The sequence below is a fragment of the Tinamus guttatus genome, unplaced genomic scaffold (assembly GCF_059628265.1).
Source record: "Tinamus guttatus ecotype Peru unplaced genomic scaffold, ASM5962826v1 Tinamus_guttatus_pri_ptg000133l, whole genome shotgun sequence".
Lineage (NCBI taxonomy): Eukaryota > Metazoa > Chordata > Aves > Tinamiformes > Tinamidae > Tinamus > Tinamus guttatus.
This window is the reverse complement of record NW_028288667.1, coordinates 2,904,351-2,917,160: the sequence shown is the minus strand read 5'-3', so window position 1 is coordinate 2,917,160 and position 12,810 is coordinate 2,904,351. Positions and strand designations below refer to the sequence as shown.

The 12,810-nt window shown below is 45.4% G+C and overlaps 1 protein-coding gene across 1 annotated transcript; it reads right to left on the bottom strand.

The window, feature by feature from the left end:
- Positions 1–5,611: 5,611 nt before the first annotated feature.
- Positions 5,612–12,810, bottom strand: LOC104578478 (carnosine N-methyltransferase 2). Its single transcript, XM_010226037.2, has 8 exons — positions 12,761–12,810; positions 11,718–11,779; positions 10,534–10,672; positions 9,499–9,551; positions 8,096–8,203; positions 7,846–7,976; positions 7,020–7,113; positions 5,612–6,182 (listed from the first exon to the last, which is right to left on the bottom strand). Exons 1-8 carry the CDS (start codon positions 12,808–12,810, stop codon positions 5,827–5,829), a joined length of 993 nt encoding a protein of 330 aa, XP_010224339.2. The 3' UTR covers positions 5,612–5,826.

Genomic DNA, 12,810 nt, shown 5'->3' with positions numbered 1-12,810 from the left:
CAGCAAGATTAAATGATTACGACGGCTGGGGAGGCTCCGGCAGGGCCGCATCAAGACACAGGCCTCAAGGGAGCAGCAGCAGCACTTAATTACAAAAATGAACTGCCCTTTGCATGCTCAGATTTAAATGCTTCTCTGCTAGAGAGAAAGAAGATACCCAGCTGGGAAATTTTAAAGAGCTGGTACATTGTTATATTATTTCTTGGAAATATTATAATTTGCAAATTATATTATTTTGGAAAGAGGACTGAAATATGCAAAGTAACAATCTTTTTCTCCATCCAAATTCCACGAGTGTATTTATTTGCTACCTTGCAAAGCGTGCCTGGAGCCAGGTGGTGCAGGCACTGAGAAGAGCTGTCCTTCTGCCATGCTTTTGGTGCAGGAGGTCCATAGCCAGGAGTTTGCCAGAAGGCAGAGAACGGGGGAAGAACCAAAAAGAGACATGTTAGGACAAAGACTGTTTTCTCTGGTCCCTATTTCTTCCCTTATTTCTTCCCAGCCATGTGGACTAGGTGGACTTCTGGGCAAGGTGGACATGTTGGCCAAGCCAGTGTGAAATCTCATGTAGTCTTACATTTTCAAAGACATAAATAAATAATGACTCCGGTCTCTGTATAAATGCTATTTGTTGCAGATAGTGGAAGCGCTAGATCTATTTAAGTCCCTGCCTGACCCTGCCGTAATTGGGGGACCATATATGCTAAGGCTGCTTCCCTGGTGTGACCCGAAATACAGCTCACCCATACTGAGGAGAAAGCAAGAAGTTCTCTCTCCCTTCAGCTCCCTTACATACTTTTGTGCTAGACATTATATTAATATCTTTAGTTAACATTTCAAAAGCATCAGGGATATTAATAAACATTAAGCACAAGCTCAGGAATAATTCACACAAAATGCAGTGAAGGCAGTGCCCGCTGTTTTAAGGCACTCCTAATGGGGTGACGCCCTCCCAGCAAAACCCCAGCACAACCACAGGTTGTGTCACCAGAGGTCTCAGAGACAAAAATGCCACATGGCCTTTGGCAGGGATTCCTGGTGCATTCTCACCCCGTCCACCAAGCCCACGGGAAGGTTTTTCCTCAGCTCCGGCTGCCTTTGGATAACACCATGGGGAGGAAGGAGGCACTGCTGGAGAGGTGACCTGGGAGGGAAAAGCTTGAGAGTTAAACACAAGCTTAAGAAGGACATCCAGATTGAAATTTGTATTTTCTCCATTGCTATTTTTAAGCACATATGAAAACAAGTCCCATCACTCTGGGGTAAGTTTGGGTGAATAATTTTTTACACTGAAGGTTATTCACAGTTCAGTTGTTTCCTTCCCAATGGTAATTATTTCGGTTTGGGGTTAGATCATATGAATCACAGGGATTTTTTTTTTTTCCTTCCAAACTGGAGAGCGGATATTTAAAACTGGAGAATAATCCATAGTCAATAACAAATAGTTAAGAAGGTCTATATGCTAATGTGTTAAATCTGTAGAATTTCTGCCCAAGTTTCCCCAAATACCTGCTGCTGTCCCCAAATAACAAATGTTGTGCCCTGTCAAAGCCTGACAAACCAAAGTCAACATTTATCTGTATGAAAACATCTGCAAATCAAGTGCTTTTAGACTGTTTGTTCAGCACTATAAAGTATATTAGCATTTCTTCCAGAAATAATAGAATCAAAACATCTACCCTCTGGAGGATCACTTAGCTACCTTATAAAACAAAACCCCTTTGAGTTATGAAAGCATTACTAAGTGCTCATAAAAACAAGGGGCTCGGTCTTGTCATACCGAAGCCGGTGGAGAAATGCCCATTGGGTTGAGACGTAAAGCAAACGCAGCCGCTGGAGCAATGAGCTGTAATCTGCTTTAATCCGTAGTATCAGCTGTTGACAGATATGTGCCGGGCGATTAATAGGATGCTAAAAAAAAAAATGTTAACAAAGCAGTGGGGACTGAGAGGCTGCTATGAGGATTTCTTCATCCTGCTTCTACATTCACCAGAGGAATCGTCATTATAACATGCAACAGAACACGTGCGTTGTTGTCTCCAAACTCACCAGCAGATCTAAGCCACGGTGTCATCAGACTATGGGGAACTAGTGGCAGCGAAGCTGCTGCTCTGCTCTCGGCTGCTCCTGCTCGGAGAGCGGAGGAACGCTCCGATGGGACCCAGCTCTGTCAGACGTTCTGCAAACCCCCTTCCCCACCAAAACCTCCCGCTCTAACTTGTACTCTTCAAACACTTTTCTTGGAGGGTTTCTTTGTTGCTTTTGTTGCTGCTCAAACAAGGAATTAATGAAGGCCAGGGACTGAAAAAGGAGCTGCAAGGTTTTTGTTTTGCTTTGTTTTTCTCCTATGATAGGGCCTGTTGCAAGGATTATTGCAGTGGTGATCATTCTTCCTATGAAGGTCCATACAAGCCCCAGGAAGTCTAATGTGACCCACCACCAACACCCGGTGATACAACTGGCCTTCCCTCTGATGCTGCTGCGTGCAAAACGCACAGGCACGGCTCATGCCTTGGGCCATCAGCACCAGCTCCATCAAAAGACACCGCACGTCACGCTCGCTCTTACCCCCTTGCTTCCCACCACAAGGATTTCTGGGAAAGATCAGTCCTGCACCTGGCAAGGACGCTCAGCTTAATCTTTCCAAGGAAACAATTCTAAAAACATCTTGTTTCCGAGAAGCTGGAAGGCTGGGTTTGGGGCATAAGCATGACCTCAGTTGTCCTGGGAAAACCTCTGCACTTTCCCAAGCATAAGCCAGTGGGAACCGCTCTGCCACATCTAGCTCCCGCCTCACATCTATTCCCCAGGGTGAGTGACAGAGATGGTTTTGCAGCACTGTCTTACTCAAGAACTGGCACTACAAATCCCAAACCTTAGGGCAGGGCAAAGCTTAGTATCTTAAAGAACACTACTTAATATAGATCCTATATGGCTCATGACCATTGGAGACTTCCCCTTAGATCTGTGCATTTATTTGATGCCCTTCTTATCCAAAGCTTTTCTACATTCTCCATACAAGCCTGGACAGATTTCTGCAGGCAAAGACCAAAGAAAATAAAATGCTCAGGGTCTGTATTTTTATGTTTTGCTGCCTGATTGAGGTTAGTTTTAATCTTTTCAGTACACACTCCAGGATTTTACTGATCTTGTTATTTCATGGGATTATTCAGAAATAAGTCACGACATTTTCCAGTTCCTACTCCACCTTCCTCTCCGGGCGGGGAAGACTTAATATCCATTGCAGCAGCAAAACTTTTGGCCCCAAGGATCAAATACAGATCCACTAAAAAGCAAACTATGCTTCCCTCCTATAATATAGGAAAGAACAGGAGGGGTGTGTTGTGGATGCCTTCCTCCAGCTTTCCGCTTTTCTGTGCAGCCTCCCAAGTGTCTTGGAATGCAGAGAGAATCTGCTGGCCATGGCAGCTCCCTTGTGACTGCCCAAACTCCATCTGGCCTGACGGGAACGACTGTGTGTTTGGAAAAGCACGTCTGAGAGCTGATAAGTGACCTGCTAATGCAAGAACAAATATATAAATAAACATAATAAGCACTGTGGCACTTTGAGTATCGTTTGTCCCAGGTGCGCACGTGCAATTTCTCTTAAATGACCTTCTTTCCCAGAATCAGACTGAAAATTACACTTAAACCATTAAACATTAGGGGTTTTATTCTTTCTTGTTTGTTTGTTTCTTTTTTTAATGGGGCTTACTCTTTCATCTTCCCTGGTTGTCACTAACCGGGTTGTCTAGTGTCACTCACCAGCTTGTCTGCTTTGAAGCGCTCCCTCTTCTTTGAGCACGGTGCATTGATTTGCCACGGTGCAAATCGGTTCTGCCAAATTGCTGCTTCCTGGAAGCACAGCTCTCCAGCCAGGAAACTCCAAGGTCTGGGAGGAGGGAAGGGTGAAAACCTACCTGCTGTTTTAGTTGGCTTAGAGTCTGCAGAATTCGGACTTTCCCAATGTCTAACAGGCGTTATTAGGTGGACGTTATTCTGAGGGTCTTTGGAGCTTGAAAACTAAGCCTGATATCTGATATATTTTGATTATGCTTTAAATCTACGAGAGCTGGAAGAATGGAGAGAGAGCAAGAGATCACTAATATAGTGAAATAAAACATGGCAATTATTCATGGAAGAGCCCCCCATGAGAGCAGCAACAAGAGACCTTCCTCCAGTCCAGACTTATATTCCCTTCCCCAGGCTGGGAGCAAGGATATAGAATAAAAAATAATACAGATCAAAACAAAGAAAAGATTGTGCAAGGCTCTGGGGTGCTCGGAAGGAGGTCGTCACCTTTTCGGCTGGCAGCGCTGCACCCTCTGGCAGTGACTTCATGCAGACACACGGATGGACGTGAGCCAGGTGGCTTTGGCAGCACCACCAGGGCTTCGAGGAACGGTGGCCTGGGATATTTTGGAAGAAACTGTGCTGGGTTCTTGATGCTGGGGTAAATTTCAGGTTTCAGGGCACATGAGGCCCTGGTCCGCTCAAGCAGGAGAGGATGCATGGATGGACAGACAGACGGATGGCCCCAGAGGCACAACACAAACTGCAGCACCCTGTTTTTCCCTGGTGAAGAGCCGCGGAGCTGCACGGCCCAGGCGGACACGGCGCAGGGCGCCTGGCCTGGACCTGTCAGTGTTTTGCCCTCGTGTAAAGAGGAGCCTCAGCCAAGCGCCACGTGGCCCGAGCAAGTCGTGAGCAAGGAGCAGAGAGAGAAACCACCCCCGTGGTGCCCTGCGACAGGCACTGCCTGGTAACGCAGGTTGTTTTAAAGGTTAAGCCTGCTCAGCTTGCTCATAAGTTAGCAAGCCTGATGTGCAGTTATTAAAATATTCAGTCCAAAATCTTTGGTCTTCGTGTTGACCACAATGCCCTTCCTAGACGAGCAGGTGAAAACCTTTGTAGCACTGAGCAGTTTCTTTAGGATATCAGTTCTCGTTAGAGAACTGTAGAGATTTGTATTAAATTTTCAGTTAATTCTAGTTCTTCTTAGGGCCCAACCTTGTCTTTCGCACTTAAAATAAATTCCTACCATTTCCATAAAAGGGTATTTTGCATTTCTCTATTTTTAACTAAATAACTTCTTTGCTCTTTTGCTATCTTTAAGCACACAATTACAGAACGAGAGGGGAACTTCTTGATTTCAAATTACTTTTATTTTACATGGAGAGAAAACAGTAGTAACAAAATTAATACCTGCCTGAAAGAGTCCAGCAATGCTGCAGACAGAAGTGGGGTCTGCAGCTCCCTCTCAGGCCTTTTTATCCCCCTTTCCCCTTGGGCCAGCTGCAAAACAACTGCAGGTCTGTGCAGCAAATAGCCATAAAAACATGGCTTTGGCAATAGAAAATGCCATGTGTAGAGAGAGAACTGGAAATCCCAGTGTCAAAACCATCGATGGTACATATACTGTTAAAAAAATATCTCCCTGTGGTTTCTTCCTTCTGAGAAGCTGCATTGCTCCCTGGACTGCAGCCTGGTGGACCAGGACTTCCCCGGAGGGCACGGAGTGACTGCCCATGACACACGGTCATGTCGTGGCTCCCAGCCCAGCCCAGACCTTGCAGATCTCCTAAGGCTGGACTAAATACCTGGGGTGAAATCTTGGCCCCGTCAACCAGGGGGACAAAGAGCTCATCCACAGTATTGAGTCTGGTTCCATCCAACCTGCGAGCAGGAGGCCGTGAGCTGCACCTCTCTTTCCCACCTACCTCCTCTCAAATGTTGTCGGTTGCCTCCTTTCTACGCTACTCCCTACTACAGCAGAGCTCTGCCCCTACACCCACCCCAGTTTGTCTTCTGCAGCTGGCCCAGACCTTAGGATTCAACTACGATCATACTGAGGTTGTTGTTGAGGATGATCCTCCCATCCTTCCTGCTGCTGCATTCGGGCTGGCAGAGAGCCTCTTGGAGACGCTGCTTGAGCTCCACAGGTGCAGTGCCCAGGAAGTTTTTCGTCCCTGTTAGGAAATCTATCATGTGGCCTCCAACTGGATCCCCCTCGATAAAGCACTCCGTGATGTCCCAGTCAGACGGGAACTCGTAAACTTGGTATTCAACCCCGATTCTCTTCAAAATATCCTCGATGTCACTGGATGTGACGTAGTGGCCGCTGTCAGTTAAAGGCAAGCAGTGGCTGTACTTCTTCCATAGGGTGGCCCATCCACTACTCTCTATCAGATGTGGCAGGAGGAAAGGTTAGTTTTGCAAAACCAAGGCAGGGGAACTCCAGCTAATACAAATGCTACATTGGTCTGAAATGCTCCCGCGCCGCTGGCACAGACCTTGCCAGGAGCAGGAGAACTGCTTTTCTCTGTCTTGGATCTACTTATAAACATCCCTGACCAGACAGAAGTAAACCTGGGGTCTCCCTCAACGCTCCTCCCACGCTTCTCCTAGCTATTTAGAGGTGATTGTCACAAGGGGAGGGTTCTCACAGCACTTGGCTTGTCTTTGGCCATGTCATCGTGACCACGTCCTGACTCGTTTTTGTGGCAGGACACATGCCAAGACAAGCAGCCTGGCAGTGTGAGCGTTGCCCTATGGACACTGCAGCGTAACAGCTACTGGAGGGAGAACCACTCGGTTGTCCTGGAGTCCTGCTGCTCGCCGTGGCACTGCCTCCTGCTGCCACTGAAGTCAGTGACAACATCCTTGTTGTCTTCAAAAAGGGCAGGATTAAGCCTCGCTCATTAATAATCACCTTTCTCTCTAGCTATTAATTTCACAACAGGAGGCCACTGTGAGCTAAGTGGCAACACATCCATCCATATCACATCCAGGGAGACAAGAACACATAGGTTATGCATAAGTAGTCCCATCAGACATTGATGTCCAGGAGATTAAGCATAAGATTGCATGTTCCCAGCAAAATCCAGTGTTTGCTTTATTCAATTACTGCAGGAAAAAGTGCTACCTAAATCCCAAGACAAATATCGGTGGTTTTCATATTTCAAAATCCTTAAAAAAAAAAAAAAGAAAAAAAGAAAAAAGTCAAAAGCCCCTCTCACCTGACAAAATTATGATCAGGAGTTTACCATGATGGTCTAGGCAGCTGTGGAAAAACTTGATCGTGTTAGGAATGTCTTCAACACGGTACAGCATCTAGAAGTGACGGTTACATACAGCCATTATTCTACCTCTGCAGAGCACCAGGTCTTCAAAGACTTAGATTCTTTATCTTCCTATCTGTGCTGCTTTAACATGCTTTCCTCATTCCCAAGCAAGGAGATTAATGTATGCTTTAAGCTGTATGGAGAAACCAAAGGACTTGGAGAAGAAAAAAGAAAGACTAAGAAACTGTGTTCTGTTTCAAACTGATAACCAACAACAGGAAGGTGGTGTTGAACTGACAGCAGTATCTTTCTGCTGCCTGGAAAAGACAGTATCTATATAGAGACACATAATTTCTGACCCCACAACAGGTACAAATTTCACCAACTTTTCCTTTAGTGCCATCCCATCTAGTCCAATTAAACTGAAATGTTCTTTTCTTTATTTCTTTTCTTTTTGCAGTGGCAAAGGATAGTTGTTGGCCTCTGCGTCACCTTGGATTGCCTGGTGTCACCAGACAATCTCTGTTCCTGACCAAGGAGCCAAACAGCCATGAACAGCATCCACATTTGCCCCTACCAGCCTCAGCCCTGATGGGTTTGGTGCTTGCACAACTGCCAGAGCAATGACCACTCGCTGGAGAGCTGCGTGTGGCTCTGGTCTCCACAGCTCAGAGCATGTAGCAGAGGGAGTCTTTGAAGCTAATGCTGCCATGTTGCTAATATTAATAAAATATTTGCGTTGCTAAAGCATCACCTGAATCATACGAATCACCTGCATTACCTGAATCATATGGATGAAGTCAAACTTTTTCTGTGTGCTCTTCTCTGTCACCTGTTGTTCATACTCGGAGGAAGTGAGCTGGTGCCAGACAAAAGAGACCTTCTGGAGATCAGGAGCTTGATTAACCAACTCTGGTCAGAAGCAGAAGAAAAACAGATTTTTTTTGACAAACAAACAAACAGGAAAAGCTCTTCATCCACATCAGCAGTCCTCACTGCACCCCAGGCACACACACACCAGGGTACCTCACCTTTGTATGCTGCCACGTGCTGTGGGTTGGGCTCTATGATCTCTGTGTTAATGAAGACCCCTGGGTGTTCAGCCTGCAGGATCCTGATCATCTTCAAGTCCTGCTCACCTGTTCAATAAACAGAAATCCGTTACTTAAAAGAGGATTGGAATGGTGCTAGGAGGACTCACATGGTAGCACACCTGGTATTAGGAGATCCTCAAAGCAGAAGTGATGCCCTTTTTACCTTAGGACTTGTATGGTGGCATCTAAGATCCTAATAGTCTTGCTTGGAGAATGTATTTCCTAATAAGACTAAGAATTAGGAGGAGATGATAAGCAACAGCATGGAAAACTCACAACTCACAAAAATGAGGACCACATCAAAAGTTCTATTTTGAATCAGACTGAGTTTCCATTTTATATTACTTACTTCTGGCTTATATTACTTCTGGTTTATACTACCTAGTGCAAATGGTGTATATTTGAGAACCAAAAGATTTTTCTTTTCCTTCCGTCTTTCTCATATGCTCCAGGATAGCCCCGGCTGGGGAGAACAATTTAATGCTACTTTTCTTTTACTCGGGAAAGCAAGGAAACAAGTGAAAACCATATTACTTTCACTTAAAAGTGTTAATGCTCACACTTCAGCTGCATGTTTTTAAAAGCAAAAGCCTTTTCTGACAAATCTAACTGCTGCTTCTTTTCTCTGTTTTTTATTTTCTCCCTCCCAATGTCCTAGGAGAAAAGTCGGATGTTTTACCATTTACAAAAAATATATAGCATTTAAAGCAGGTTTTTAAACATTGCTTCCAAGAGATTGTCTCTCTCTGGGGGGAAATACCATTTGCAATTAAGCCCTATTTATCACTGGGAAAAAGAAAAAGAAAAAAAAAAAAGTTTAAAAAAAAGCAGCACATCTTGCAAAAGCTGCCCCAGCCTGTGCAAGGGACAGTTGTGTCCCCAGGTTTGCTTGCTCGGAGCTCAAAAGCATAGCCCAATCTTGGCCTCTAGGATGGCAATGAAAAGAAGAGAGATGGGATGGGACCCCATCTCTTGGGTGGGATATCTGGGTGGGATATGTTTGGGTGGAACAAATGTCTTCTTTGATGTCCCTAAGTTTTTGTGCTGAGGTTTGCAGCAGCTCTTTTCTCCCCTGGAGCAGGCGCCTGCTCTGAGGCACATAGACTCAGGAGAGAGTCATCAGGAGACACAGCCTAAGCTAAGACCATCACATTCACCTTGCTGGGAGAGGACCGGTCCATGCTGGGGAAATGGGTGCAGGAGGGAAGGGAGCATCATCCCTGTCCCAGCTCAGGAACTCTGCTTTGCACATCTCTGCTCCAGCAGGAATTTTGTCTTTCAGCACCTTGGCTGTGCTTTCTGCAGCAGCTGGATCCACCTCGGTGCCACCACGCTCTTACCTGTGCCACTGCCAACTCCCAGGACGTTCAGGGTAGATTTCCCATTGCCCAGCCTGAAATTACAAGTAGACACAACTCATTACTTAACTGCACTCTTTCATACGCTTTAATTCTACTCTCCAGAATGTCATCTATATCTAGATATTTAACTGAGACTTGCCACGTGCATTGGCTAGAGATCTGAGCATGACACGTAACGGCGTGCCCGAGGCCAGGCCCAACACTAGCAGAGTCCTATTTCCAGGCACTGCCCTTCCCGTGCCAGGGGGCTTTCTGCAAACAAGGCTGGGCCACGTTTGCTCTTCTCGTAGTGCACGGGCCTCACGTTACTCTCGCTGCACAACAGCAGTGATTCCACAGGAGGGAAGAGGGCCATAAACCCTGTAGGCCGGGAGCTGGTCAAGGATCTGACATGGATCAGAAACCAGAAGTTCCTACCTACATTTTTTTTTCTCACTGTGGGAAATGTAGTGACATGAAAAAAATGCTCAGACTTGAAAGAGTTTTGAATTTAGAGGGTTTTAAAACTATATCTGGAGTCATCCAGGCATAGTGTGTTACATCTCTACTTCCCTAACGTGGTTTATCATTTGATACTTAAGCAATGCAAATCAACTTAGAATAGAAATAAGGAGGCTTTAGGGAACTGGGGAAATGAAGAATTAGTCACTGGAAGAGAATTAGAGATGCGATATTGATGTGTGAGGAAGTCCCCAAAGCAGGAAGAGAGCACAAGAGAGAGATTTCTTTTGAAAAAGCTTTAACCCTTGGAAAATCAGCTAATGAAAGGAGATGGACATGAAAATGAGGTCTTGAGCCTTTTCCTAATAAAAGCTGAGGAGTGGCACAGTGTATTAATTGAAATGTCTTCCATAGGCATTAAATCTAACATTCCCTTAAGGGATGTTCCCTTAAGTCCCCTTAAGGGAAGTGCATTAAAAGTTTCTTCATCCCCCAGAAATCCCTTCACCTGTTTGCTGAGCTTCTCACTCAGCATCTCACCGTCGTTTCCCATTTTGTGGCGACGCTCCTTACCCAGCCATGATGTGGGGCATTGCCTGCTCGTTGAACGCCTCCATGCACTGGTGCTCCGTAGAGTGCTCCAGAAATATCTTGAAGGCCTCCACGTACTCCTCAGACGTGAGACTTCTCATGGGAGGCACCACGTGCAGCTCTTGAGAGACAAGAATCGTGTATTAGCAGCTACAAGGCAAATGCAGAAGCCAGTCCCTTATAGGAAACCATCCCCAAGAGGATGCATGTCCCCAGAGCCTCATGCATCCTATAAGCACCCCACAGCCTCTTCACACCTCACCGTTGGAAAACTGCTCTTAGGTGCACTTTGACACCAAGGCATTTGTCTAGGTACATAGCTAACTCCATATGTTCTACATATCTCACTGTGGAAAACAGCCCTGAATTTCCTGAAGCTGCCACACTGAGAGCATTTGGGTTGCAGAAAGGGCAAGGGGAAACTGAAGCAGTTCAGCTGAACGAGGACTCTCCATCAGGAAAAAGCCCTGTGCTGAGTCTCCTGCCTCCAGCTGCAGTCCTGGCTCAGCTGTGGGCTCCCTGCACCTCTGCGGATGAGCAGACAGGCCATTTCATGGCAGACGGAGTCAAAACGGGTGCCAAAGGATCCTGGAATGGTCTGGCATGCTCCTCTCGCAGGAGAACAGAGCTGATCCAACATCAGGCAGGCACTGCAAGGAGCAGGCTTGTGCCTAAAGGGCAGTACTTGGAAGGACGTCCTCTGTTTTATCTTATTAGAAGTCTCCTATCTAACATCTACATTTAACCTGTTGCATCTAATAAGAGAACCTTGTATTAGGCCTCAAAAAGAAAATTATATTTCAGGCAGGATTGTGCTATCTTTAAATGGATGCCTAAGGTCTTTCCAAAAACCACATCTCACAAGCAACTGTGCTGCAGGTAATGTGAATGGAGATGCTCCAGCCAGCTCTTTCAACCCTCAGAGTCCTCACAGCAGCCTGTCCAGTGTCCACTTCTGTGGATATGGTATATATTTCAAAATCTCTCCTCAACACATTGAAAATATATCCTAAAATAAACCTGAAATCAGCTGGATTGGAGTCAAGGTAACATCCAGTTTCTTTTCTTTTCTTTCTTTTTTTTTTTTTTTAATCAGCCTCTAATTCTAACAAAATTAACACATATTTGGCAGGTGGGCATTTTACTTTTTTTTTCCTCCCCAATACCTGAATCATCACGCGGCGTTGTCAGAATCTCTGCCTCAAAGTTCATGCTGCAGAACCTATTCCTGGAAGGGAAGAATAACATTTCAGTTATTTGAGGGCTTTTTGAAGCTGCATCGAGAATGCAAAATAAAAAGAAAAGCTATCCCTCACTTGATAATCAGATCATTGGTGTTCTTTTACCATCACAGAAGAAAATAAAAACTTCTTGATTAGAACTGCTTGTCCATGCATGGTTACATGGGACTTGCCACCTGCACCAATAGTTGCCTAAGGTGCATCAAGGAAGATGATAAAATCCATAGAACTGAAAGGGCAAGAGGTGAAAATTTCATTTGCCCATAAATGAAATGTTTTCATTTTTTTAGATCTTTTTGGCCTTTAGGTCTTTAGGTCTGTTTTTTCTCTGCCAAAGAAAAATTTCTGCCCTAAGCAAGGATTGAGCCTAGAAAGAAAAAAATGCAAGTCTTGTCATCATAGGGTTTTAAGATATACATGTCATGATGGAGATGCACATGACATATCATAAGAGGCAGTATGGAAGTGACCACAGATTCAGATAACACATCGCTTAGGTTAGTGATGACAGGGAAAGCCTAAGGTGTCCCAGAAGCACTTGGAGAAGATGGGGCACTGACTGACTGCACCAGCAAGTGACTTGTCCAAAATCCTCTATCAAATCGCTTTGGAAGAGCTTCTCCAACTTTCAAGAGGTACATCAGAGAGCGCAGTTCTTCCAGTCTGACCTCAAACCTCTTGGGAAAGAGCCGAATTTCAGCAGCACTAAGCCTGAACACAGCCTCTCCCTACAAGCTCTGATTTGGCTGCAGACCAGACCCTCACATTTCTACTCAGCCCTTCAACCTGACTCCCAAAACAGAGGACTACTCAGTGCTCTGAGAAGGACACACCAAGCAAGATGCTTTTCAGAATAAACCTTGCACTTAGATGCTGTGAGGGCCATTCCCCTCCTGTAGGTCAGCTTTGTAACCACCTGCATGCTTTTTTCAGTGATCTCCCCTGCCAGATAAGGGTTTTACTAGCACCTGTCATCACAGCCCGGGTTACTTAAGCGATGGGGAGAAACTCGAGCCAT

Coding starts and splice junctions, on each gene's coding strand:
- LOC104578478 (XM_010226037.2), bottom strand. CDS start 12,810: ATGGCTCGAGTTTCTCCCCATCGCTTAAGTAACCCGGGCTGTGATGAC. Junction 11,780..12,760: donor AACCCGGGCTGTGATGACAG/GTGCTAGTAAAA, acceptor CTTCCCTTCCAG/GAATAGGTTCTGCAGCATGA. Junction 9,552..10,533: donor ATGCCCCACATCATGGCTGG/GTAAGGAGCGTC, acceptor TTGTAATTTCAG/GCTGGGCAATGGGAAATCTA.